Source organism: Cephus cinctus, unplaced genomic scaffold (genome assembly GCF_000341935.2).
Source record: "Cephus cinctus unplaced genomic scaffold, Ccin1 Ccin1_scaffold0020, whole genome shotgun sequence".
Taxonomy (NCBI): Eukaryota; Metazoa; Arthropoda; class Insecta; order Hymenoptera; family Cephidae; genus Cephus; species Cephus cinctus.
Window position 1 is genome coordinate 217,135 of NW_014332768.1, and position 26,278 is coordinate 243,412.

Below are 26,278 nucleotides of genomic sequence, written 5' to 3' on the forward strand. Positions count from 1 at the left end.
CAAAAGATGTATATATTCTGTATACTATTTTCGAAGTACCTGAAAATAAAATTGCACGTTGTACAGAATCTTTTAATTTTACGTATATATGTTAATTTCTCTAAATATATAAAAGAATAATTAAATTTATTACTCTTGGTTCTTCTAAAACTTTTTCTTTATTTGCCTTTTGGGTCCGTGTGATACTTCCTTGTATTTGGTCGAAACGCATCTTTGCGAAACTAATGTAACGGTAAGGCGCCTTCCTATTCTCATACTAAACTTGAAGTTTCGGCCATGTGCTCATTTGTACGAGAGAAACAAAGCTTATTAATGTGACTCTTACATTTTATTGGCAAATCGAAATACAATTGTTGTTCAATGTGTATAAATCTACTCGAACTATTCTTCATTGGCTATAACAAGAAGAAGCGTAATAAGAGATGGATAGCAATGTAGTTATGGTGAGAAAACCGTATGAGTTAACCTTACTTTATCTTTACATAACATTGTCATTCATTTTATAATATTACATATTTATAGTATTGCATATGAATATTATATTCTTGTTCTCTTCTCCACTGATGCATGCTATTTAAAATTATCATTGTTACAGAAAAATCGTTCTAATATGAATGATGAAGAGGAAGGAGAAGCTAATAGTGAACTTGAAGCTAGATTGTACGCTGAAATTTATTATTCTAATGAAATTCCTGATAAAGAGTCTCCTCCACAGGAACAATATAGTATGACAACTATTAATGTGAAAAATCATTGGAGAAATATTGCAGATATAGACCAAGGTGTAGAAACTAATAATCCTACTACAAATAGCGAAGTATCTCAGAACATTGAGGATAAGCCACAACCTGCTTTAGGAGAATCATCTAATAGATGTCATAATATTGAAGCTTCCCAAGTTGATGAGAATAATGGTAATTTCAAACAAACCAATTCTGAAAATACTAATAAAAAAGTTCATTCAAAGAAAGGACATACGCCTAAAAAAAAGAAAAGCCAGAATATAGAATCTGTGACTAACGAGAGTCAAGAAGAAAGTGATGTTCCTTCATTGAATAAGGCTTTTGAGGAAAAAAATACAGAAGTTCATGAAATTCAATTAGAGAGTCAATCTGCTACAAATATTATTAATAATGATAATACAAATACCGAAGTAAATAAAGGTAACAAAACACCAAGAAGCAAAAAGTCAAAAATCTGTCAAAACAATCCTGTTACCCCAATTAAAAAAAAGTCACACAATAATCAGCAGCAGCTGATTGAAGAAGATAGTGTTACAAATAAAATTGCAGAGAACGAAAGAATAATTTCTGAAAATCCAGCAAGAAGTGACCCTTCCAGTTTATTAAATGTACTTGGACAAGCTGCAGTGGATACATTTAATCTGAAAAAACAAGGGACTTCAAAAAATAAAAAGAAACATTCAAAAAGTGCTAATGTAGAAACAACATCTTCTAATACAACTGAGAAAGAAACAGTACAAAAATCTAAGAAATCTAAAAAGCGAAAAAAGGCTTCTAAACGGAAAAATGATAAAAATATCGCACCCATAATCATACTTACATCTTCAGATTCATCAGATACAATAACAGAAACTCTTCGCAAGTACAAAGTTCTTTCGAAGAAGAGTAAAATAAAAGAGAGACAAAGTTCCAGAATTTACAGCACCTCCGATTCCGACGACTCTATACTTGAAGTACCGGTACCACCAAAACCTGCACCACCAGTAATTAATTTACACGATTCTGATGACGAATCTAGGGAAATAGGAAATCGACCGAATTCACCAACTACTTCTTTGACTAGTGATCATCAGTTGACAACTAAAAAAGCAAACAAAACTGCAGATTCTGAATTACTACCGATATCTGACGAAGATAGAAATCAGACAGTATCACAGACAGGTGCTCTTGACACACCAGTACCTACTTTTGAAACTACATCTTCTGAAAGTAGTAATGATTCACAGCCAGTAGGACAAACTGTGCTGAGTAATACCACATTACAAACTAACTGGACTGCAAAACTACCTAGTAATGCTAATTCGACACCAGAAGAACAACCTGTTGTTGAAAGCGAAGAACACAATATAATTTTAAATTGCACTGGAATCCAAAGAGGAGCATCTAGCTTGGAAGAAATAAAGAAAATGTCTGCTACAGCAGAATCTAAGCAAGTAAGCAGCGATGACAGCATGACAGAAAGTGAGGCTGATAATTGGGGTCAACTAGCTCAAAGTCGAATAAGTTTGAATGAAAGTGAAACAGCCCTAAGCAGTATGAAACGTGTCTCAATATCAGAAAACGAAGTTACTGCTGACAATTCAAAAAATGTGAAACATAAGAAAACTAAGAGCAAAAAAGGTAGTGACAATTCCACCAAGGAATCTCATGATGCTACCAAGAAAAATTATATTCCTGAATTCTCTGGTAGTGTAACATTTAACTTTAAAGAGGGATCTAATAATCAAGAAGCAAATTCTACGGAATTTACACAGGCGTTAATACAAGATCCAGTAGAAAATCCTGAACCTGCGGAAGAAACATCATCTGAAAAAAATGATCCTATAATAACCCATACTGAAACAAGTAACAAAGAAAAATCACCAAATAAGAGAAAAAGGTTATCAGATACTATCATTAGTCCAAGTACTAGTTCTAAACAAGCAAGATACTCTGATGCGGAGGCTGGACCAAGTAGTGTGGGAGTTAACACCCCAAAGAAAAAGAATATTGAAAAATCAAGTCGTCGCAATTGCGCAGCCGATTATTTTTTCCTACCTATGAGCGATGAGCTGAAATCATTCTACAATGAATCGTGGGGCGGAGAACGTTTTGATATCCAACAGGTGCAAGGTGATATGCCGAGTAAGTCAATCACCAGATTCATAATTAAACCAGTTTGACTAGATTTTACAAACTGTGGAAACAATCTTTACGACAATTATATTTCTATGTAGAGGATCCACGGCATTGGGCGATTTTAGATTCAGATTTATGTAATCCTTCAAGAAGACAAAGATATTGGTCCACTCAAAAGTGCAAACAGTGTCACTCTGATGGACACAATAAGGCTGATTGTCCATTTCCAAAAAAAGTTCCTAACTGTCACATGTGCGGAAAGGAAGGACACACAGAACCTCGATGTCCTGAGAAAAAATGTCTCACTGTAAGAATCGTGCTTTTATAGTATTCATTAAGTTATGATCAACGATCTCATAAAAAATTTTATCAATTTTTAGTGTGGGAGACCAACATCATCGTATGTAAAAACCTGCGAATATTGTCGAAAATTAAAATGTAGTACTTGCGGTTCGAAAGGTCATGAAAAATCCACGTGTCCTGACCTGTGGCGTAGATTTCACCGAACCGTGAGTATAAAAATAATTCCTTTGTAATAGATTACAGGCAAATTTATCACTCATCATTTTGATTTGTTATTTTATTTTTCAGACAAATACCTTAACGGTGAAAATATCTGAAGACAATAATATGATAATGAAACCTGCAAATCAATTGCATTGCTGCAATTGTGCTCGACGTGGACATGATTATACGGATTGTGTTAAGTATAGATGGTCACAACATTTTCCAACACCGTCATACGTAACTGATTATACTGATGGTCCACATTATATTAGTAACACAGAAAACGAAGTCATAGAAATCCCTGATGAATCCTTTGTGAATGAAAATAATGAAAAGAATGTCGATGAAAATATCATTGGCGAGAAAGAACCTGAACCGAAAGAAGTACCTAATGATGCCGAAGAGGCACAAGAAAATGTTATATATTCATACACTTCTCGTCATGTAATTGAAAACCCGCGTGTGTGGGGAAAAAAGTGGAAAACAGTGAAACCAGATATACAATGCATTATAGACGCAGGTACGATGCCATGGTTTTTAGAGGATGTTGCTGATTTAGTCCCACTAGAGTTCACTATCTCCAGTAGTACAAAAATATATCTGCGTTTTACTCTGAGATGTGAACAAAAATATTTAATAGCTATTAAACGTATGATAATGATGTGGGTACGTCGTGACGAGGTCGATAAGAACCATATAATCTTGAAAGAACTACCACTACAAAAATCAGAGATGATCCATGTGTTGTTAAATAAATTTAACGAGGCAAAGGTAGATTTTGGAAATCCTGCAGATTTACTAACTGAGATAAAAAGTTTGAAGCGCCAAATCAAGGAATTTCACCGAAACGGAATCCGTAGTACTCAAAGCGAAATTGCGACGACACGTTTATTGAAACTGGAATGTAGACTAGTGATGACTTTGAAATGCCAAAGTTCAAGAGGGCAACTTAACACACGCAAATTATCACGTATAACTAATATAATTCATGATTTACGTCAAATGAAAAGTAAAACCGTACCTATTGGAACGTTTTTCAATATTATGTTCTTATGTAATAATTTCTTTGGACAATACGTACCGATTGAAGCTTATAAACTAACAAGTGATGGGACGATCCCTAATAAGGATAAAAAAAATAAAAATGAAAATAATAAGAAAGGAAAAAGAGAGAAAATATTACGTAGAAATCCAGAACGTAGTGCTCGCTATAATTCAGATGCGGGAAACGTTGCCGGTAGAAAGGGTGCTTCGATATCTAACAAAGAAACAAGTTCTACAGATACAAGACCGTGCAGTGGTGATACTGGAAATTCGAGTCACACAATAACAAGTGATACTCCTATTGAAGCTTCATCGACCTGTACAACTACAGTAGCTCCAGTTCCTTCAATTTTCGATATTCATGCCACACCGCAGCTGCTACTACCACTGCAACCTCCCTTGGTGAATCCTTGCAACATTAATTTCATGAACAACAGCAGCTTCGTAAGGTCTGACAATGTAGGCCAAGAAAACTTTTTGCCTTTGGATACTGCAAGATCATCTGTTTATACCGATAATAATAACCCTTACAATATGCCGTCGCATAATCTAAACCAAGAAGGACCTTTAACGGGGATTAGTAATCGTAGTGGAATGCAGTATCAGCCTTTTAATATATTGGGATTGCCTTACGAAAGTCATTCAAACAATATTCATGGTACTCCTTATCAGTTTGCTTATAATAATGCATCACAGAATACCATACAAATGAATCAACTTCCCAATGATAGTTTTTCATCAGACATCATAATTGATACGATTATCCATGTTGAGAATAATCAACTCAAGGACAATGCTCAGCCAAAGCAAATACAAAATCTGAATCCACCAATTTATGTGGCAAATACATCTAATACAATACCTAACTTACAGCCAATATTAAATACAAAAAAAGCAAGACGGAGGGCGAATTTGGAGAAAAAGCGTCAAGACAAGTTATTTCAACAAAAGAAGAACAAGAACGCTCAGAAGGCTACACCAGCTATAAGAAAAAATGCACAATTTGCTATCCAAATAGCTGAAAATCTAAATATACCAAGATTAACGACAGCGGCTAATGTATTAAAGAATAAATTGAGAGATGGTAACGTTAAAAAAAATGACGTCTTTTTGTTTAAACAGTTAATTTTAAAATTGTCTGCACCTAAAAACAGACCTAAACAAACGAGTTAAATGTAAATTGTTTATTGTCAAAAACTTTCTCCGCATTAAATATGTCTCGGTTGTATAGTAAAACCTGCTAATGATAAATAAATAGATAATACTTATCATTGATTCAAGAATAAGTAATATGAAATATAATTTTATTGTTCTCTATTGAAATATTTTTTCTTTCTAAGAATTCCAAATGTCTACCTTGAAAGATTTTGTTATAATTTAGTTCTACAGTAACATGTACCAATTTTCATTTTGGTTTTGTTTTATCTATGTATGTTACACATAATACTTACAAAAGTGTATCAAATACATAGATATTATTGCATACATATATTAAGTAAAACTGTTACTTTGAAGAGTTTGGATCTTAAAGAACAATTTCATCATTCATATTGCTCACAAAGTAAGTTTTCTGTATATAGTCAATGAATTTTAAGAGCATAACTTCATAACTGATATCTTTATATACCAGAAAATAATTAAATGTAAAACAATGTAAAATAAATTGTTAACACTTTTATGTAAATCTTTTATGATTCTTCTTTTACCTAATCTATATTATGATAGATTAAAAATGATTTGTCAGAAATTTTAAAAATTATGTATTCCAGTGTTGAAATGATACATATATCTTCGATTTACTGAACACAATCTTATTTACAGTCATTCGTTCACAAAGATTTGTATACTTTATTCCTAAGTAATATGTATAACATTAAGATTATATGATTTCAACACAATTATCCGCAATACAAGAAAGACAAAGTCCAAGAAATATGAAGATAATCCACATAGATAATGTCATCACTTTTTCATTGGTGGAGGTCCAGCCATAGGTGGTGGTGGTCCGTTCATAGGAGGTCTCATAGGTCCCATTGGACCCATAGGACCCATCATAGGACCCATAGGACCCATTGGTCCCATCATTGGTGGTCTCATTCCCATCATTGGTGGCATCGGCCCATGTGGTCCCATCATCATTGGTCCTCCAGGTCCCATCGGTCCACCTGGATGCATTCCCGGAGGTGGCATCATTCCCGGTGGACCTTGTGGCGGCACACCAGGTCTTGGGCCTAGATTTGGAGGTGGTGGAATTGCTGCTCCCTTATTTGCTGCGAATGGATTCGATGCAATTTTTCCTGCCTTGAACGCTGCTGTTGTCGCATCAATTAAATGCTGGGCCTGTTCTTCCATCCATTTCTGGTAGAAATACTTTACGTTGTCTTTGTGCTTGCGACCCTGGCAATGAGTTTTCCTTACGCTTGGAGAATCGTGCGTCAGATATGTATCGCAGTAATCACAATAATATTTCGGCATTTTGTTAGCTTAACTTTAATGCCTAAAATGTTTAATATCAAATATTTTAACACTATTTATAACACAATATTCAGATTATGAAATAGTGTTATACGTTATAGGTACGATTTTAAGTTACGTTTCAAAGCTTTTAGGTTATACAATACACTTCACAGTTTACTGTCCATATTCCTCAGGTAACAGAACTTGTACAAAATATTTTTATACAGAAAGTAGGGAGCCTGGATACCGTACCAAGGCTCAACGCTTTTAACGTTTTTGCGACAGTAACCAGCAGTATTTATTTGTTTCTCACTACTTCAACGTCAGGCGACGCCATGCGCTTATACGTATATATACGCAGAAATTGGTAGAATGACTGCGCATGGCAGCGCCGAATAAAATGCCGCTAATAAGTAGCAAACGTAACTTATTGGTCGATACAGTTTGAAATTAAATGATTAAGATCCATTGAATGTACCTATTGGCTGATAAATATGAACGGAAGGTTTTAATGAGGAAGTACATAATATTAAAGGAGATAAGCCCATACATTGTAAATAGATCGATTCTTGGGTCATAATTAATAGTGTTTAGTTACCACTACCTACTAGGTAAAACAAATATTCAAACCTTTGGGATTGACGAATAGCTGGATCATCCGCGAGAAGAAGGAAAAAATCAGTTGCAAAGAAATATTGAAAATTCGAAACACTGAATATAGCTTTCCAAATGTTACTAAATATCATTGGATCTGTTGAGCCTGTCTCCTGTACTGGTCTCTTGGAAGCACCCCTCTTATCCATTTTCAATCTTCTTCCTTTTCTATATTTTTTTCTGTACCTAATTATTTATTTATCTTTCATTTTTTATTTTCTTATTTATCCTTTTCCTTATTTCTTTTCTACTTTTATGCTTCTATCCCCTACTTTTCTATTCCTTAACTTCTTTATTTCTATCTTCTCGTTACACTCTGTTCCCTCTCACTTTCCAGGCTGCAGCGTAAGATGTCGTCCCTCGAGACGTCCTGACGGTGCTCGCATGGGCAAGGGTGTTACGCCCGGGGTCTTTTGTGCCGATGAATCTTGACTAAGGATAGACCTTTCGTGTTTAACTTATCTTTTGCGTTTTCCTTGTCGCTCGACCCGACTTCCTTCCTTTCCTGAGGTTTTCCCCCGCCGTCCTGTGCGCAACAGCCGCAGGACTCGGGTGTTTTCTTCAATTAAACAATCTTTATAATAGTACTTAATCAGCACGGGAATAATAATTAAATTTGAATGGATATTGAACAAGTAGATTTTTCTATTTTCATTAATATGCAGCAGCTTTATTCTTAAAAATCCTAAATATACACTTAGTGCTTAAACAATTTGAATTTCTTAAAATATTTTTGTACTTGCTCTTTTGGATATGGTTTAACGACTAAACATGTTGGAATGTTTTCTGGTTGCTCTATCCAAAGTTTATAGCTAACGTTGTTTTCCTCCAATTTTGTTTTTAAATCATTGATGCTTTTTTCATCAGGAGCCTAGGAATTTATCGGTAAGTATTAATAGAATATGATACAGTAAAACATCATGAAAACTATCTTATTAAGAAACTTACCTCTAACACTACCTTATGCATATTATCTAAATCTGCAAGGTATGTTTGTGTATCTGGATCATTATAGAAAAGATGTGTGACAGCACAGCACGCATGGCATGCTTGAGCAATCACAGCACCAACAGGCCACCCAAGTGATTTTAAAAGATCACCACGAACAATCACATATTGTACGATTCCAGACATACTAAAAAAAGTTTTATAGTTTCACTCTGACATATATTAAATAATTGAACAAGAAATCTATTAAAAATAATGCACAATACTAAAAACAACTACAAAGTCGATTACTAATGAAAATATTTATTCCAGAAAATGGTTAGAATCTTCTTCAATTCTAGATAATTTTAAGATTACACTAAATTTCTTACAAATCTAACTAATCAAACTTATTATCTTTGACCTATAGCTTTAATGCCTCTATTCAAACTTTAATAAATGAACAGTCCTTCTTCATCCAAGTATAGATAACAACTAAAGTTCACCTGTACTTATATGCTGTTGTATGTACATACTACCTAATTTACATAAAAGTACCTAGTAACTTTGTTAAACCCTGTGAAGCAGCATGAGGAACTAAAATTTCATGACTCATGTATGGATATAATCCAATAATAATTTTACTAATCCCACCGCAGAATAATGAAGTAAAACCATTATTAAGTTATAATGTAAAAAGAATTAACTATATTATTAGCAATGTAAAAGCTTAAATACAACATAGGATAACCTAAAATCACTGCTCCTCTAGAGACTTTCCGTTGCAACCCTGGCATACAAATATTCTGCGCAAGTCAATACGCAATCACAGTGCAGACAAGAAAAGGACAAAAGATATCAGGTTGGAACGGTTGGAAGCAGCGTTGCCACGAATTATATTGCCGTACAGTCCGAACAAGTAAAGCACGTCACTGTGATCTAGTACTTTCATTAAATTGGCAAGTAACTTCGTAACCGGTTGCTTGCTGGAGTTCACTCTTATTCGAGATCTTCAAGTGAACGGTCGGTTTCTCTCCAGCTTCAAAAACTCCGGTGAGCAATATTCCTGTTCTACTGACAACTATTACTGGTTATTTAACAAAAACAATTTTAATACAGAGCCTTGGGGAAATCGTATGAATACAATGATACAAAAGAAGCATGCAACAATTCAATTTTTATCAGTTTTTTAAATTAATCTCGAGAGCACGGCCATCTGTAAATTCTAAATTGTAACGGTCCTTTTTTTTTGAGAACGATATATCCCCTTAGGGCTCAACATGACCGACAAAGAAAAATTATACCTGACACAATTTTAGTACACTGACTCCATAAATTGCGTAATCGATCAACTTTTTATGCGTATGTTCTTTAGTTCTTTAGCTATTTTATTGTTTTATTTCAAGGTTTAATATATATTAGGTTTTATCTCATTTCCTTGGCGGTGGGTATAAGCGTTAAGGCGGTTCTCGATGTTTCTTCCATCATTTTCAAGGTTGCCAATAATTATTAGTCTATAGGCAGAAGAATGTCTAATCGATAGATTAACGAATATTATCCCGATTAGATATCACTTTCAATTCGCAGACTTTTACCTTTCTACTTCATTTTTTTTTATATGTGCGAGCGATGACTTATACATAGGTACGCGATTAATATACCGGCGTCATACTCTTTTCTATTCATGAATCTTTATCTTTTACTAATCATTTCCCACGTGTCCTAAGTTACATTCGTTTTTTTAACATATCATTATTTCCGGCTTTACTTGCTATGGTTGGTGTTCATTTAAATATTGTCACTAACGACGCCATGGGAGTAGCAGCCGTAAATGGAAATCAAAGGCTATCATTGTTTATCTATGATGGAAAGTCTTATTAGAGATGAAAATTTCTGGTGTTTATTATTTTTATTTATTTTAGTGCTCTAACATTAGTGATATGATTTACGTAATAGCATTGGTCTGTTACATTATATTGCACCATCAGTGACATGATTTGATAAGGATTACATTTATGGATTTTCTTACTTTGTTTAATGAGGATATTAATATTTGTTCGTGGTTTTATTTTGATAGAAAATTCATCATGCCTATTCCTGCACTGCAAAAACCAGCTCCTTCCTTCAAAGGCACTGCTGTTGTTAATGGTCAATTCAAGGATATCTCCCTTGAGGATTACAAGGGCAAATATCTAATTCTATTTTTCTACCCATTGGATTTGTAAGTATTTTGAACCCCTGTATTATTAATTTAGTTAGTTTCTTATTTTGGTTTAGTGGTATTAATATTTTTATATTTATTATATGGCTTACCTTGTGTATTAGACAGACAATATATCTTTGTCATGTGTATTATCTATGCTGATATAATTGATAACTAAACTTGAATCTATTTAATTAGCTAAGGTTTTAAGTATTTTCAGTCACCTAAAATTACTGATTAAGAAATTTTGTAGTCATTACGATACTATTACCAACTGTTTAATATTTAACTGACCAATTTATAAACATTATTTGCCTAGTACTTTCGTGTGTCCCACTGAAATCATCGCTTTCTCGGATCGTGCAGACGAATTCCGTGCAGTTGGATGTGAACTCATTGCTGCGTCCACTGACTCTCACTTCAGTCATCTTGCTTGGGTCAATACACCTCGTAAGCAGGGTGGTCTAGGTGAAATGAAAATCCCTCTTTTGGCAGACAAGAGTACTAAGATTGCACGTGATTATGGAGTACTTGATGAGGAGACTGGAATTCCATTCCGTGGTTTATTCATCATCGATCGCAAACAGAATCTTCGCCAAATTACTGTCAATGACCTCCCTGTTGGCAGGTTGGTTTTACTTAATTTGTATCTTTGCAAATAGCTTGTTTTTCAACATAATAATACTTACAAAGCAGTATTCAATTAAAAATTATAAAAATGATTATTCTTATTTCTATTAGATCCGTTGACGAGACCCTAAGATTGGTCCAGGCATTCCAGTTCACAGACGAACATGGTGAGGTTTGCCCAGCTGGCTGGAAACCAGGCAATAAGACAATGAAGCCTGATGTTCATGCATCCAAGGATTATTTCAAGGACACGTAAAGGAAAAACTCCTTATGTAATACATATTCTCAATAGGCGATTGCGTGTTCCACGTTCACTTTTCAATCAGAAGCATAAACCACGAGCAAAGATTTTTGTAGATCAGTGATTGCAAAAATTGGCAATCCTCTGTGAGATGATATTCCACTTGATTGTACTTGTGAAAATGATATTTTTTTTAATTTTCTTTCAATAAATGGGTTTCTTTTTTACATGTGTAGTTTCTTTTTCTTTAGAAAGTCACACCTAGTATAAGGATATGGGTACGGGGCTAAACCAATCAACAGGTTATTTGCATTATATATCTCTTTTAATGCTCTGAACGTTACGTTCAAGGCAAATAGCGCAATTACGTGAACTACGTCATTTATGCAATTTTTTAATGACGGAATTTAGCCTTGAATTGAAAGCACTGGAAAATTTTCTAATACAACAGCATTGATTTCCTGTTACAAAGAAATGGATGATAAATGCGAAACGGCAATTACAACAACAGGTTCGCGCGGTTGTAATTAGTATTTAAAAATTATTAACCAATTTGATTCCACAGGATGGGGTCTGTGTAATTATTTTCTCATTGTCCTATGTGGAATGTGCACTTTGGCAGAGGCTGGTGCATCCCTTACGGTTCCCATAATCGTACCATTATTGACATGTGATCTGAAACTCAACAAGAACACTGACTTGACGCTAAACGCAATGTTATTAATCGGTAAAAAACTAATTTTTATAATTCTATATAATTGAATCTTTGCACAGTCACCTATAGTGTGTCATAACCAATTTAATTGTCTGACTATTGTAATATCATCATAATCAATTCTGATTGTATCATTCACAAGATATGTTTTTATCTTGACCAGGCATGGCTGCAGGAGGTTTTGTTTTTGGAACATTATCAGACATGAATGGTCGTAAAGGTTCAATTCCAGTCACTATGGTTGTAATATTCTGTGCATCCGTAGGACTTTCATTTGCCCAAACATATTTCTTTATAAATCTTTCCATATTTATACTTGGCGTAGGGTAAGTTGTCAGCAAGTTAACCCTAATAAATTAATTACAATAAACTTTATATAGAGTGGCAGGAAGCAATGCAGTGTTAAGAGTTTACTTAATAGAGTGTCTACCTGCAAAAAGAAGAGGATCTTCCTTAGTCATTATTGATCTTTTATGGATAATTGGCTATATGTCAGCATTGGGTATTAATTTATATACTCATCAATACTTGTAGAATATTAATTATGAACATTACCAAATTACACTATATAACGTTTATAAAATATTACTAATACTTTCCTTCATTTTTTCTTCAATCGAAGGTATATCTTGGTCTCTTGTACCTTCTGTAGTTCGTATGCTTGGCAATGAATTTAGACCAAGTTCCTGGAGAGTCCTGGCAGGATTAGGTGGGGCACCAGCTCTAATAATGGCATGTGCATCAAGTTTATTACCGCCAAGTCCTCGGTATCTACTTTATCGTCGGCATCCTGAACAAGCGCTTGCAGTTCTTCAGCAAATATATGCAGTTAATTATTCGAGGCACGGCAATAATTATCCGGTAAATTAGCAAGTTGAATTACAAAATGATTTCGTCTAACCGGAACACTTATTGCCAGCAGTAATAATTAACACTTAACGAATACAATGATTCCATCGTGAATTTCTTAATTGTCATAATAAGTCAGCAATCAAATGAGTCATTCGTTTCAGCCATGTGAATTGGATGGTTGTATAGAAACTGAAGAAGAGTCCGAAGAGCATTCAAGAACTATGTTAAATAATTTCCACAGATATTTCATAGTGACTATAAAAAGAATTATGAAAATTTTTAAACAGCCTCTCAGACGCATTACGCTATTGGGACTTTTAACTTCCCTGTTATTGTTTCCTGGGTGATTAAGATAAACATTTTATCATTTACTGTAATCACAGAAAATTATGTTAATATACTATTATTCAGGTTCACATGGCTTGCATTATGGGACTCTCACGTTTTGCAAGAAACTTCAAAAGGTCTGGAAATGAATCCGTTAAAGGACGATACGTCCTGCGTAGCAGATTCTGGAATTTTGGCTTCAGGATTTCTGAAAAATTGTCACCAAGTCAATGACGCTCGATTCAAATATTTTTTACTTATGTCACTGAGCTACATACTCGGTGAAATATTTCTCGTGCTTGGAATTGATATAGTTGGAAGAAAATTACTAACAAGTTAGTATATCACTTTTTTTTATCCACCTAACATCCCGTGCATTTACTTTACCCATAAATTAGGAAGCCAACGCGAAAATATTTCAACATCCATCCCATCAATGTACTTCAAAGACATTACAGGCTCGTTAAACTTGATCTTTTTTATGTCAAAAAGCTACGGAAAATTACCTTCTGATTTTCCAACGAAATCCACAGCCAGTCACACATAAATTATAGATTTAAAAATAGCGCCCGGATGACAACCGGTTACTTCTCGTTTTATAAGATGTCTACTTCACATTGATTATCTCGTACAAGCATAGGCGCTGGTGACGGTTGTTAACACGTGAGGACTAACCGTAATTCTCTATTTTACAGTATCATCTGGTCTAATCGGCGGTACAGCATTGCTTACATTTGTATTTGCATCACGTTACGTCACACGTGTCGTACTATCAATATTCATCTTAGCTTCATACGCAATTAACTATACGTCAATAAATATAGCAATTTTGGAAAATTATCCAACGTCTGTAAGGTAACGATATTCCAGTAGAATAATATCCTAGATTTTTATATAATTTACAATAACAGTAACCATTTTATTCAGATGTACTGTCATAGGTGTGATGAGAATACTTCCACACGTGGCAGGCTTTTTTATGAGACTCTACATGAAGATGTCATGTCTATCAACAATTTATATTATGTCCGGTCTTATAATAGGCGAGTATAAATTATTGAGTATTTAGATACATATGATTACGTTATTTTTTTACAATTAGGTGCAACAATAACAGCAATACCAATTCCGGATTTGACGAAGTTACCTATGCAAGAATAATTTAAATGATAAGCAGGATGAAAAATGTTATAATTTTTTGAAATTCTTAAATAAAAAATTATCTGCTTGAAACTACGTCCTTATTGTAGTTGAAATTTATGGTTTTACCGTACACAGACTGGTGATCCAAAACAGAAGTTTTCATTGTTATGATACAGCGAGATGAGATGCGATCGGGAATAACACATTGGATATCATCGATAACGCCAAAGGAATAAAGCTCGAAACTGATTGGATATTGTTGAACATAAATAAACATCATCGAAGAACCCAGCTATGTTCTGCAGGAGTCGGAGTCTGCGTCTTCCGCGTATCTATTTTCAACCGTTTCTCGTGTGCGCATGCGCACTTATTTCCGAAACGTATTGCACGCATTCACGCACGCTTAGTAAACGCCAGAAGCCACGGTAAAAGCTAACCGAGAAAAGCATCGCCGAATGCTTTCACGATCTACGAAGGTATTGGTGGGGTTGAGCTTACATCCTAACGGAAATATGTTAATGCCGGCGCTGCGGCCGAAAATAACTACACAAAGTGCAATACTTTCTCCGTAGCTTCTTTAACCGTCTTACTGAATTCTGTACTGCTAGTGTCGACGTCTTCCGGAAATCCGAAAGTAAAACAAGAGATTTGAACCTAAAATTAAACGTGAAGATCGTCATCGAATGGTCTGACTTTATAGATTTTTTGTAAATTTGAATCAAAAATAATTTTTGTTACAAACTTTCAAAGCTTACTACGTTCCGCGCAACCTTTTGCGCGAAGTGCTTCTATGCGAGAGTCCAGGGCGCTACCGAACGTTCCTGAGTAATTGGATCTAAGCCAGGGATGTCAGTCTGGTACAGGGAAACGCGTAGCTCTCATCTCGCGATAAGATCTCTTTGATTTTTTACCTGCTATCATCTTGGACTGGTACTTAATAAAGATGTGAATGATAACTGTGTTTAGGTAGAAGTGCGTTTTCTTGTGGTAGAGAGTGAGGTGTCTTCAGGATATTTTTCACAGTTTCCGGATGCTGACTAATTTTGGGAACAGAGAAGACAGTGAGACAGTGTGAAATGGCCCAGTGTATCTAGTCATGCGCTATTGCGTGATACCTGAAGGAATTTCAAATGGCTGAAAAGATAAGTCCACCTGGTGAACTTGAGGATTCTGCGATTGCGAGTTCATCCGTTAGCAAGGATGGACCAACTAGCGTTAAAAGACGCGAATCTGAAGATGCTGGGAATCGGCAGGAAAAAGTTAATCGTAGAACAGCTGATACGTCTTCTCCTGGAGATTCCTGTAAAGAGAAGAGAAAAACTCGTCGTGATAAGGTCGACACAGGTCAGCTACCAACACCACCCCCAGATCCAATACCTGAAGGAAATATCTTTGAGGAAGCTTTCTCGAAACATAAAGCTCATCTGGAAGCAGAAGCGCTCCAAAAAGAGGGAGAGTTTCTTGATTATCTCATGGGATTGCCTACTCCGGGAGAAGGGCATCCAGTTTCCTTATCCAGATCTGCGTCAGCATTCGCAGCATCTCTGGGCGCTGAAGATGCTTTCGATCACTTAGATCGATTGTATATACTCATGGAACAGGTTTTAAATCTTCGCGAACAAAATGCGAAGCTCTCGAGACGTGTCAGAGAGCTTGAAAGATTGAGAGCGCTCACGACTGCTCATAGGGATGCTGAGAAAGCACTTTTATCTGGAGAAGATCCTGTTATACCTGAGGAGGATGCTGGGTTCGCTGAGTCCTTACTAGGTGCTATGCTCTCAGCTGGTCCAGATGTTCCACAAAGACGTAACTTTCGACCACCGGTCCAACGCCAGAGGAGCGATTCCGTCGGCGTCGATCAACCTGTCTTTGGTAGTCCAGATTCATCACGTATTTTCACTCATCAAATCTCCAGGAAGCAACGTGACAGCCTAGTGCATGGAGCGCCGAAGGTGTCAAAGTGGAAAAAAGTGAAAGCTGCCTTTAAATGGGAAAGAGCTTATACCGGTGGTACTGGAGATTCTGATGTCATCAGATACCTCAGGGTACCGGAAAATATAGAAACCTGCCTTACTTCCGGTTCATCTCATCGTACTTCAGAAATGTCTGTACCGCCTACTCCTGGTACACTGTCATCTTCTTCTTCTACGGAAGACGTATCACCTGGTAAAGATTAATATGTTGTATATTAATTCATACTTTTTTTGTTATTAATTAACATCATTATCCCCTGATCTCCACATATCAAGTCCGATATAATATATAGATACTAAAAATAATGAATCTGATCTGATATATTTTTTAAAGCATCAATCCATCCCTAGATACAAATATAATCTTTGTATCATTCGATGTATGAAGTGAGTATGAGTTAGTTTAAAAATGACTGGAATAACGAATACCAACTTCGTATCAATTCCTGCAAAAATACACTCTCAATGTATTATTCATGTTAGAATTATAAAGCACAGAATCCAAAGAGTTAACGTTATCCCTCCTCGTTTATCCACTTCAAATATTTTCAACTCGTCTAACAGGTGTACAGAAAAGCGTCTCAAACCATTCCGGTCAACTATCATCACGAGTTCAGAATGACGTCAGAGATGAGGATTCGAGTCGCAGAAGTCGTTCCCTTGACGGCGACCTGGCAATGTCCCACAGCAGTGCATTTAATAATCGCTTTGTTAAGGTAATTAAGATAAACAAAAAATGGATTGCAGACAAAAATAATATCACTTGATTTCGGTATGAAATATTTTTTGGCGGAACTTCTTTGTAGGACGGTACCAGTGGTAATAGAAAAAGTGATAAGGGATGCAAGACTCCATGGGGAAAAGTAAAGGATATGATTAACTTACGTCGTGAAAGTATACGACGACATCCGGTACGTGGTAGCTTCCGTAGTGAAGACGGTTATTCAATTTCCAGCTTTGAATCCTCGGAAATTCTACAGGAGGTAACTTCCCACTTGTATACCGCCATGCTGTTTTTATTATCAAGCATTATTTACGCCAGAGTTCAATATTAGATGCATTCCAGAGAGATGAGGGTAGAAGATCAGAGAGAAGCATTTAATGGTGGCTTTTGAAGATTCTTATGGTAAAAGATAATTGTGTTATAAAAATCATCGGATGATTTTGCTTTGAGAAATATGAACAGTGTATAACGATTCAGATTTCATCTCAAATACGATTGAGTTCGACTTACAAAGGTGGATCTTCGTTAGCAGCCAATAATTCCTCGACTTCTACGTTGCCACTGGGATTTAAAAATATAACCTCCTCTAAGAGATTCGAGATATCAATGTCAAAGTGCGATATATTTAAAAATTATATTTTGCATAGAGCCAAAACTCATTGATCTTTGATCTTATAATTTAGAATTTGATAATGGCAGATATTACACAACCGTTATCTATCCATTGTCTAATATTCTAAATAGATAGATCTTACCCTAGTACCAACCAGATATAACATTTTGCTGGTATAGCAATATTGTAGCAACAATTGTGAAATAAACCTTTATGGGAAAACAGGCGGAATGCAGCAGACCACGTATTCATGTGACTTCAGAAAGTCCTACCTTATCGTTAAAACCATCGACTCCTGGTGGTGAAGTTGTGGACCTTGCTGCAAGGAGGTTAACGCCAACCCTGACGATTACAGTGCCATCTAGAGAAGAACTACGAAGTATATCATCCCCAGAATCGACATCGCCACTGTTTACCCTTTTACCAGATTCTGCTGAAGATCGTTCTACCTCGGAGGAATATGAAATTTCTAGAAGTATATCAACTGGTACAACTCCTGTATCATCTAGTTCACGTTATACAGTAACAAAGTCAAAAACCTGTCAGGATGTACCAGAATACAAAAGACAGGTATTATTATTTTGGATACAAAAATTCTATGCATTTTATATGAAAATGAAATTTGCACGAAAAGCATATTGCTAAAATTCATATAAATCATTCATACGTTTCAGCGATCAGGAAGAGCTCAATCTTTGGCATCGTCCCCAAAGATGCAACGACACGACTCAAAGTGGAACAAAGTGAAAAAGGCTTTTCTAACCAACACAACATCCGTTCCGCCAAGTCCAAGCAAAATTGCATCGTTCTTTGACGGCAAGTCGAACTGTCTAACTTTGATATAATTAGAATGGGTTACCGTCGAGATGGAAAATCTAATATTTTGTGCTACTATAAAAAAAGTGTTACTAAATCAAATAAGAGTGATAGAATCAATGAGAACGATATTTATGAAGGTCTCGATTTATTAGTACGTCGTGCTTTTATAATACCCTCGATACAGTCTGATAAGTGATTTGACATATCCCTCATTTCTTTCTCGTACCATTTTGTGATTTCGGAGGCTGCTGCGCGGTTTTCTTTGAATGTCGTGTTTTTTAATTCTCTAATAACGTTTAGACGTTTCCTCGCCTCGGTGTTTGCTGCTTCGATTATTTTCATGGCTTCTTCTGCATTCTTTTTTATGCATTCCTTTAAAGCTAACGGCGACCTGCAATTGCGACAGCACTGTATCAACGCCATTGCCGTTTCTCCTTTGAATTTTGCATCTTGCTCAAGTTTTGATAGGTCTGATTTGATCTTTCGGATACCAGGAGCACTGTCGCACTGCCAAACATTTAATTCTCGTTTTGCTTTATCGTTCAACATTAGAATATCGTTTTTCTTAGACATTCCACAATGCGGATCCATTTCCGATAATCTCACTGCTTTGTACTCGACGCTTTGTAAAATATTATGCATCTTTGACGTCTCTTCGTTTCTTGCAACTTTCAGTTCCTCCTCTAATTCCTTGCGAATTGCCTTCACCGACTCTTCCACGTAATTCATAATTTTATTCGCACGAATCTTTATCGACACGTGAGCCTTCCTGTAATCATCTGACGACGTTGTATTTTCGCACTGTCGTAATAATACAAATATTTTTTAATAATATACAAATTTTTCTAAATAATTATCAGATACTTTTGGCAACGCTTTTTCGAAAAGCTTCTTGCAGCATAACTCGTCAAATGATTTTTTTGGACATTTCTCAAGAGACTTTTTGTATTCCATACATCGATTACGAATTATTCGACCACCAATTTTTTCCTTTGGTAATTTACACGAGGATTTTTCCGTAGGACATATTTTCTTTGACAGATAACGACAGAAGCACGGAACTTTTTTATCGATTTTTGATATTTCACGAATTAAAAATACTGTAAATTTATGTGGCAACATGATCGTAACATGCTGTCAGATCGTTAAACGAAAACTTTGAACTCCTTGAACATTCAGAGTGACAGTTATTTCAAAATAACGAGCGTATACAAAATTGCGTTGTACAGAGTCAAATAAATGACTGTAATTCGATCACATACAGAATACCTGTATTCCTATAATCGGTAATTGAATTCAAAAGAGAACAAAAAATGGCGTACAAACTTCAGTTTGATATAAAAATCGCTATAATCGTCCAATTTTATTAGACCTACTCCGTCTTTATGACATGTGTATAAATGATTCGACGCAATGACAATTTACGAGGTTATAAATCAAGATAACGATTTGCAAAAAACCGCTTATAAATTTTTTATCGATCCTAAAAATAAGATCAGTTCCGCTTTTGCAATTCTATGAATCTGGATCTCATTATGAAATCAAATAAATTTTAAACTATTCCCATTAATTCCCACGTATTAATCTACCAGGCATTAATAACAGTACCGTGCGTTATATCGACTCTACGTTGAATATTTCCTGGATTCGTAGAACACTTTAGAGAACTACATTTTCTCACGACGATCACAAATCTCGGCTGGCAATAACGAGACTCTGCGGCCCTCTCCAGTATTAACAAAAATAACTCTGTATCCAAGGTCTTGCCACATGGTGAATCGGTGTTTAGGGTAGCTTTCAATATGCTACTTTAAAATCTCTCATGGATCACGTGGCAATATCTTTAGACTCTCAGTATAAAAGAGTTTTGCTTCTGATTGTTGATACGAAAATGAAATGTCTGTAGATGCACAAGAACTGCATATTTTTAGGGTGAATCAAAACAATTGGGTAAAAGTAGCAGGAAATGTGGCTAAAAAAAATGAAAAGAGAATGAATACCCTGGGTAGAGAAGTGTCTGGAAAATATTTGCGTAAATGGCTGAGAAAATAGTCGCTGTTTCAGATTCCTCGAATCTAAATGAACATAAATAATGTTAATGTTAAAATGGTAATTTATCTGATCGCCGTTGTTATTATATTTACGTCGTTTAAAAATTGCAGAAGCGGATGGTTTGGAGAGCTACAACGCCAGTGCTGAGAATTTGGAGAACGATATGACGAATTCTAATATTCAGGCTGAGATACAACGGAACTACCAACTGCTTCATGATAAACTGAGTGCCGAATTTTATCGAAAGCTCACAGAATGGGAGAAGCTAAAGGCGAGTTCGCATAGCAGCAATTTACAACCGGTATCACCGAGTCATGATCTAAGCCCACGTGGGCTAGGGTCGTCAGCACGAGAACGAGATTCTGCAAATTTGCAATTATTGGGCGAGGAGCAACTTACTCCGGAATTTAAGAAAAAATTGCAAGAGTGGAAACGAATTAAAAAAAGTCCTCACAGTCCTATCAGCAGTGAACAACAAGCTGGTCGAAGACGTATTACCGATTGGCAATTGTGGCGCTCGACTTCGAAACCGGAAACGAAGTCTGAAGGTGAGCATAATAAGCCACACTTGTCGGAAGACTTCATTAAGAAGATGGAAGAATGGAAGAAGATAAAAGCAGGTCGTGTTGAGGATGATATGGACTCAGGGACTTCGCCCGGAAGTGGCACTACCAAGCTTGGGAAAAGCTGGAAGACACCGGAAGACAAGGAGTTTCAGTTACTGGAAAGAGAATGGAGTAAAATTGAAAGGGAGTATCATAAATTTGAGAGACAAAAAGAAAAGTTACTGGATAGAGAAGCCAGGTAATTTTGTAATAATTTATTTTAATGAATTTTTTTTCAAAATTAATGAAGTATGTCATTTTATCGAATCAAACAGATTATCCAAACTAAGACGTGTGGTTGGTTCGTCGCCGCAAAAGAAAGAAGTATTGGTACATACGTCAACAGGATTTTATCGTTTTGAAGGGATATCACGTAAATTTACAAGGAAACTTTATGAATGGGAAAAGAGTCAGGGTATCTCACCTGAATCATCAACCTTCCGTCTTCTAAATCCAGATTACAGAGGACCCATAGGAGTGATGACAGTTAACGCTACTCGTGAGATGATCAATTTTTGTCATTTACTAATAAAATAAACGTATCAGGTAATTAAACGTTCTTTGATTACAGACGATAGAGTCTCGCGTTTGCCATTAACAAGATCAAAATCTGTGGGCAGCGTAGTAGAAGGAAGTCAACGTGATGAAACACCCATTCGACAACCTTCAAGTTTGTCATTAAATGACATGGAGGAATTAGAAGCAGAATGCATGGCTGGTAGGTATTTGATTGTCATGTAAATAATATGAAAAATGAAAATTATTATTTTCATAATTATAAAATTGATCTTCTCTACTGCAGTTGATTCTCGAATGTGTTCGGATTCAATGATTGCAGAAGAGAATGCTGAAGATATTGCACTTGACGATTCTGAACCGGAAGCTATGATAGTTGATATTGAAGACGTCATTGAAGAGACTGCTAGTCCAATGGTTGAACTTCGACCTCATCAAACTCCGATATATTGTGTAGCTGCTAGTGAAACGACCAGTATCGCTGTTCCTTTAGGTACAGTTACTTCCAGCCACGAGCCGTCACCAGTCATTTTGGTTGAAGCTGGTGAAGTTCATCCTATGGCTGCACGAGCAACGCTCAAAGGATGCAAAGAAGAAGGTCTTGTCACGTTGGATTCCATCACGACGCCAGACAACAAGGAAGCTGATGTTGTGCTGGATGTGGCGACTAAAAAAAATATTCATCAAACTGTATTCGTATCATCTAGATCTAAAGAAGATGACGGTGGATATGGTGACCCAAATGGACGTCAGGAATTCTTGACAATTTTTAAAGAGATTGAAAATAATGTGGAAAAATTAGGGTAATTTTTCTAAGGGATTTCATTTGTCATGATTTCTTCATTGACTGCTGTGTGCAATAAAAATATTCATGTTTTATAGAAAAATTCGTCGAGCAACCGTAGAACGCGCTTGTATGTCTTCAAAAACGGATGAGACTGCCGGTAAGAATATTTTCAGAGTTAAAATTATAAAATCCGAAGCAGAATGTTCTGATTTCAGGACGAGCTAGCGAGGTCGGGACAGGAAGTGCGGAAGAGGATTTCGCGATGGAGAGGAAGTTAAAGGTAGATACCGGAAGTTCTCCTGTTTTTCATGGCAAAGACATTTTTCGGTAGAAAAGTTACTTGTCTGGAATATAAATTGGAAAGTTTTTAGAATATTGTTTATCAATTGTGGAAGCCATTATTTTTGAAAATGTTGCGTTATTTTTAAACTTTAAACGTCAAGATCGTCATTAATCGAACGCATTGCTTGCACAACTTCCGGTTTACAAAGTACACATCGTGCGCATAATCAAAACTAACAATAAGTCCAGCCACATGCATATGGCGTACAGTGTTTATCACAGCATGATCGGTTTTCTAGCAAAAATAACGTTAAATTCATCTTTATTACTTCCATATTTCCCGTTTCACAAATATCGATCGATGTGTAAAGCACACGATTGAAAATACTTCCAAGAAAATCCATAAGTTTTTCATGACGGAAAAAATACTGTATAGTTTAATTTCATTGCCAGTAGAAAAACAACAAGATCGTATTTTCCAGTGAAACAAAAATGTTTCAGAAATCTTTCGAATGTACCTTAGAGCAACAAAAGGATTTGTGCAGTAATTTGATTAAGAAAATTAACGAAGCCAAAGATATGGACGAAAACCGAAAAAGGAGTTTACTTCGTCTGGTAAATCGTATAGATCAATTATAAATTTTTGTAAAAAGTAACACTCTAATATCTCATTTGTAATTAATGTATACATTTTTCTTGTATTTCTCTGAAGATAAAGAAATTGGAGTCCACATTCACGTATCGGTACAATCAGTGCCTGCAGGATAATGCAGATGCATTTTGTACTAGCCGAGAGAAAAGGACGCCAACTATTTCAGATCATCACCGTCAGAGCGCGCAGATGTTACTCTCCAGCATAAGAGATGCTGTTACAGGTATCTATGAACCAGGAGAAGAAAACTTTTCACAAGGTAAATTCAAATGTATTGAACAACCGTATTCACAGTTTCACGCTACAATGCAATTATCACAGTTTCTTCATTAAGGTAAACTCGAGAAAACTGAAAGCGACTGTTCCCCGATGAAAATTGATGCTGCGCCAGCAAGGCTGAAGGAACATGAAAACGAAGCATCAAAATTACAAGAAAAAAAAGAAAGACCACACGTCAGTCCTTTATCTTCTGCCATAAGAAATGTTGACGATTGGGAGAACAGTGAGACTTCAGATGCAAATGAAAAAATGCAAATTACCGGAAGGAAGAGCAGCACGGAAGACGAAGATGTCGTTATCACTGTCGATAAGGATACCCGACAAAGGAAAATATTAAAAACCCGTCGATTAACAGATACACAAGTAGGTTATAAATGGCGACCAGTGGAAGCGGAAGATTCCAGTGTTCCAGCTGACATTTGTGAAGAGGCAACAAGAGTGAAGACAACGCCATTAACAGTTTCTGCATTTCGAGAAACTCCTAACGTGGAGAGAATAAGAATAAATGAGAATACCTTGAACAAAATAGTAGTTCGTACAGCAAATAATGAATCGTGTTCACAAGAAACGTCATCAGCCCATTCGTCAAATCGCAACAGTGGAAATTTCTCAGATACACAAGAATCGTCAGTAAAAAAAGATAAGATCGGAGCACGCAGCGTCTTCGTGAAGACGAAACGCATGATCTTCTCACCCTTCAGAAGGGACAGCAGAGGGAAAGCTGCGGGATGCAATTCCAGCGAGGTCGAAGGTGACGGTAAAAGTCAAACAGGTGTTCCGGTCAGTGCATCCAACCAAACAGCAAATACTGAGCAGTTTGGTGCGCAGGCTTTGATGCGTTTACATAACAGCAGATCAAATTCGGCGTCACCCAGTATGCAAGACAGAAGAAAACATGAAGTGGATTCAAAAAGGCCGCCATTGCCCCAGTCGCCTATACTCTCAAGAAAAGAATATCGCAAATCATCGCCCAAGGAAACATCGCCGAGTATTCGTATGATGATACAAAGATATAATCAAAAGTTAGAGGACGCCGGAAGTCCAGCCAGTAGCGGAAGTGGATCACCGATATGGCGTTCACCTTCGAGCGAAAGAAGAGTGCGCACGCAGATGGAAAGGTATCAAGAGGAAGTAAGAAAAGCAATAGCAGGTCCTCACAAGCATGACGTTCAAAAAAGTGCCAGCACCAGTATAATAAGGGAAGATGTCAGGTTCACATCAGCTTCCGGTTCCGGTGAACGTACACATCGTACACGTGAGATTCTCAAAAGTACAAGTGCAGGCTTCATAGGTACTCGATCTCTTCCAAGTACTGATAAAAGACGTGAAAATTATTCTAAAATGGATAACAAGAAAATGGATCAATTGTTAGTTAATCGAGGATCTAATGATAAAATATCACCAGCACTTATTCATAAACTTACTGCACTTTCAACTGCAGTTGCACGAAAGGAAGGTCGATGTCTGTCACGTTCATCATCTTCGGAGCAATCAACACTGATACGCAGACCTGACTCTAGCAGTATTCCCGAAGATGATCAACCAGCTTCGAAGTTACGTGCTCTCAGGATCCAGAGAGCTAAGGAAGATTTTTTATCTCGTGGTCCAGGCTGCTATTCCCACGATCCAAGGATCGATCGTCTCGGCGATGTCGCCTGTGGCTCCAGGGCCGAATCTGATCTTAATGTAGCGACTGGGATACTCAGGACGGATCTTATAAAATCGGCAAGTGCTGGAATGATAAACGTAGATCCCGACACGTACGAACGGCTGTCGTTGAGTCGAGGCTGTGAATCTTTGCCGCGATCGGCAAAGAGATGCCGCGAATCAAGCGGTCGATTCAGCCAGATTGCTAATAAATTCAGGCGAGCGCGCATGAGGCGTGGGAAGGATAAGGAAAGTAAGATGAGTACCGTTTCCATGCTTTGCAGACAGAGTCTGCTGGTTGATATTCAAGATGGCGGTACATCAAAAAGTTGTCCCTCTACGCCTGCACCACAGAGAGATGATGAGGATTATGCTTGGCTTAAGAAACACCGTGAAAGTGGTTAAAAGAAGAGCCTTCAGTCATCTCGAACAATCCAAGAAATAGATTAAAATTTGGTCTCCCAGTGAACATGTGCAATTTTTAAAACTCAAACTGTTGACTGTTTTTTAAAAAATCCAAATTTTACAGAATAATAAGCTTTTGATTAGATATTACCGTTCACAGTGTATGAACATAAATATTCTTTAGGAGAACCACATATCCTAGGTTACTGATAAGAATTAAAGTACGATAAAAAAGTCCTAAGTACATTCAATAATTTCAGTACTATATGTTTACATGTCGCAATCTAATCGTCCCGTAACACTAAGTATTTAATATCTAATTAAATCGCCATAGTTGTAACAATAAAATCAATTTTTATTTAC

General features: G+C 36.4%; 7 protein-coding genes across 16 annotated transcripts; 4 read left to right on the forward strand and 3 right to left on the reverse strand.

Annotated features, from left to right (window-relative positions):
• Window positions 1-88: 88 nt before the first annotated feature.
• On the forward strand, window positions 89-5,735 carry LOC107265454. The gene is made up of 5 exons (XM_015734925.2): window positions 89-443; window positions 596-2,867; window positions 2,960-3,168; window positions 3,242-3,370; window positions 3,453-5,735. Exons 1-5 carry the CDS (start codon window positions 423-425, stop codon window positions 5,583-5,585), a joined length of 4,764 nt encoding a protein of 1,587 aa, XP_015590411.1. The 5' UTR covers window positions 89-422; the 3' UTR covers window positions 5,586-5,735.
• A 420-nt stretch (window positions 5,736-6,155) lies between these two features.
• LOC107265514 (U1 small nuclear ribonucleoprotein C) lies at window positions 6,156-7,241 on the reverse strand. The gene has a single exon (XM_015735047.2). The coding sequence runs from the start codon at window positions 6,885-6,887 to the stop codon at window positions 6,375-6,377; it is 513 nt and encodes a 170-aa protein (XP_015590533.1). The 5' UTR covers window positions 6,888-7,241; the 3' UTR covers window positions 6,156-6,374.
• A 904-nt stretch (window positions 7,242-8,145) lies between these two features.
• LOC107265519 (putative peptidyl-tRNA hydrolase PTRHD1) lies at window positions 8,146-9,137 on the reverse strand. Of its 4 annotated transcripts, none has more exons than XM_015735079.2 (3): window positions 9,009-9,137; window positions 8,472-8,658; window positions 8,146-8,394 (listed from the first exon to the last, which is right to left on the reverse strand). In XM_015735079.2, the coding sequence occupies exons 2-3, from the start codon at window positions 8,655-8,657 to the stop codon at window positions 8,221-8,223; spliced, it is 360 nt and encodes a 119-aa protein (XP_015590565.1). In that variant the 5' UTR covers window position 8,658; window positions 9,009-9,137; the 3' UTR covers window positions 8,146-8,220. The 4 variants fall into 4 exon arrangements, with proteins under 4 accessions (XP_015590565.1, XP_015590573.1, XP_015590557.1 ...); XM_015735087.2 differs by lacking the exon at window positions 9,009-9,137 and adding an exon at window positions 8,843-8,925; XM_015735071.2 differs by lacking the exon at window positions 9,009-9,137 and adding an exon at window positions 8,875-8,982 and having other exon boundaries at window positions 8,147-8,394.
• Window positions 9,138-9,352: 215 nt separating this feature from the next.
• LOC107265494 (peroxiredoxin 1) lies at window positions 9,353-11,751 on the forward strand. The gene is made up of 4 exons (XM_015734996.2): window positions 9,353-9,503; window positions 10,528-10,671; window positions 10,973-11,281; window positions 11,395-11,751. Exons 2-4 carry the CDS (start codon window positions 10,538-10,540, stop codon window positions 11,537-11,539), a joined length of 588 nt encoding a protein of 195 aa, XP_015590482.1. The 5' UTR covers window positions 9,353-9,503; window positions 10,528-10,537; the 3' UTR covers window positions 11,540-11,751.
• Window positions 11,722-14,651, forward strand: LOC107265482 (organic cation/carnitine transporter 7). Of its 2 annotated transcripts, XM_025083288.1 has the most exons (11): window positions 11,722-11,826; window positions 11,936-12,035; window positions 12,090-12,251; window positions 12,403-12,565; window positions 12,620-12,741; window positions 12,862-13,100; window positions 13,253-13,434; window positions 13,503-13,753; window positions 14,114-14,273; window positions 14,346-14,461; window positions 14,521-14,651. In XM_025083288.1, the coding sequence occupies exons 2-11, from the start codon at window positions 11,999-12,001 to the stop codon at window positions 14,577-14,579; spliced, it is 1,491 nt and encodes a 496-aa protein (XP_024939056.1). In that variant the 5' UTR covers window positions 11,722-11,826; window positions 11,936-11,998; the 3' UTR covers window positions 14,580-14,651. The 2 variants fall into 2 exon arrangements, with proteins under 2 accessions (XP_024939056.1, XP_015590458.2); XM_015734972.2 differs by lacking the exon at window positions 11,722-11,826 and having other exon boundaries at window positions 11,894-12,035.
• Window positions 14,652-14,700: 49 nt separating this feature from the next.
• Window positions 14,701-26,277, forward strand: LOC107265441. 6 transcript variants are annotated; one of them, XM_025083255.1, is made up of 14 exons: window positions 14,701-16,727; window positions 17,099-17,250; window positions 17,341-17,517; window positions 18,097-18,441; window positions 18,546-18,687; window positions 20,853-21,546; window positions 21,623-21,846; window positions 21,919-22,065; window positions 22,150-22,666; window positions 22,746-22,807; window positions 22,866-22,930; window positions 23,389-23,547; window positions 23,645-23,843; window positions 23,919-26,277. In XM_025083255.1, the coding sequence occupies exons 1-14, from the start codon at window positions 15,692-15,694 to the stop codon at window positions 25,913-25,915; spliced, it is 5,916 nt and encodes a 1,971-aa protein (XP_024939023.1). In that variant the 5' UTR covers window positions 14,701-15,691; the 3' UTR covers window positions 25,916-26,277. The 6 variants fall into 6 exon arrangements, with proteins under 6 accessions (XP_024939023.1, XP_015590381.1, XP_024939026.1 ...); XM_015734895.2 differs by having other exon boundaries at window positions 23,434-23,547; XM_025083258.1 differs by having other exon boundaries at window positions 22,186-22,666.
• LOC112494105 lies at window positions 18,805-20,106 on the reverse strand. Its single transcript, XM_025083347.1, has 2 exons — window positions 19,555-20,106; window positions 18,805-19,491 (listed from the first exon to the last, which is right to left on the reverse strand). The coding sequence occupies exons 1-2, from the start codon at window positions 19,810-19,812 to the stop codon at window positions 18,820-18,822; spliced, it is 930 nt and encodes a 309-aa protein (XP_024939115.1). The 5' UTR covers window positions 19,813-20,106; the 3' UTR covers window positions 18,805-18,819.
• Window position 26,278: the final 1 nt, after the last annotated feature.

Coding starts and splice junctions, on each gene's coding strand:
- LOC107265454 (XM_015734925.2), top strand. CDS start 423: ATGGATAGCAATGTAGTTATG. Junction 2,868..2,959: donor GGTGCAAGGTGATATGCCGA/GTAAGTCAATCA, acceptor ATTTCTATGTAG/AGGATCCACGGCATTGGGCG. Junction 3,169..3,241: donor CTGAGAAAAAATGTCTCACT/GTAAGAATCGTG, acceptor ATCAATTTTTAG/TGTGGGAGACCAACATCATC.
- LOC107265514 (XM_015735047.2), bottom strand. CDS start 6,887: ATGCCGAAATATTATTGTGATTACTGCGATACATATCTGACGCACGAT.
- LOC107265519 (XM_015735079.2), bottom strand. CDS start 8,657: ATGTCTGGAATCGTACAATATGTGATTGTTCGTGGTGATCTTTTAAAA. Junction 8,395..8,471: donor TGCATAAGGTAGTGTTAGAG/GTAAGTTTCTTA, acceptor ATAAATTCCTAG/GCTCCTGATGAAAAAAGCAT.
- LOC107265494 (XM_015734996.2), top strand. CDS start 10,538: ATGCCTATTCCTGCACTGCAAAAACCAGCTCCTTCCTTCAAAGGCACT. Junction 10,672..10,972: donor TTTTTCTACCCATTGGATTT/GTAAGTATTTTG, acceptor TTATTTGCCTAG/TACTTTCGTGTGTCCCACTG. Junction 11,282..11,394: donor AATGACCTCCCTGTTGGCAG/GTTGGTTTTACT, acceptor TATTTCTATTAG/ATCCGTTGACGAGACCCTAA.
- LOC107265482 (XM_025083288.1), top strand. CDS start 11,999: ATGGATGATAAATGCGAAACGGCAATTACAACAACAG. Junction 12,036..12,089: donor AACGGCAATTACAACAACAG/GTTCGCGCGGTT, acceptor TTGATTCCACAG/GATGGGGTCTGTGTAATTAT. Junction 13,435..13,502: donor TCCCTGTTATTGTTTCCTGG/GTGATTAAGATA, acceptor ACTATTATTCAG/GTTCACATGGCTTGCATTAT.
- LOC107265441 (XM_025083255.1), top strand. CDS start 15,692: ATGGCTGAAAAGATAAGTCCACCTGGTGAACTTGAGGATTCTGCGATT. Junction 18,688..20,852: donor AATTGCATCGTTCTTTGACG/GCAAGTCGAACT, acceptor TAAAAATTGCAG/AAGCGGATGGTTTGGAGAGC. Junction 22,808..22,865: donor AAAAACGGATGAGACTGCCG/GTAAGAATATTT, acceptor TTCTGATTTCAG/GACGAGCTAGCGAGGTCGGG.
- LOC112494105 (XM_025083347.1), bottom strand. CDS start 19,812: ATGTTGCCACATAAATTTACAGTATTTTTAATTCGTGAAATATCAAAA. Junction 19,492..19,554: donor TCGAAAAAGCGTTGCCAAAA/GTATCTGATAAT, acceptor TTATTACGACAG/TGCGAAAATACAACGTCGTC.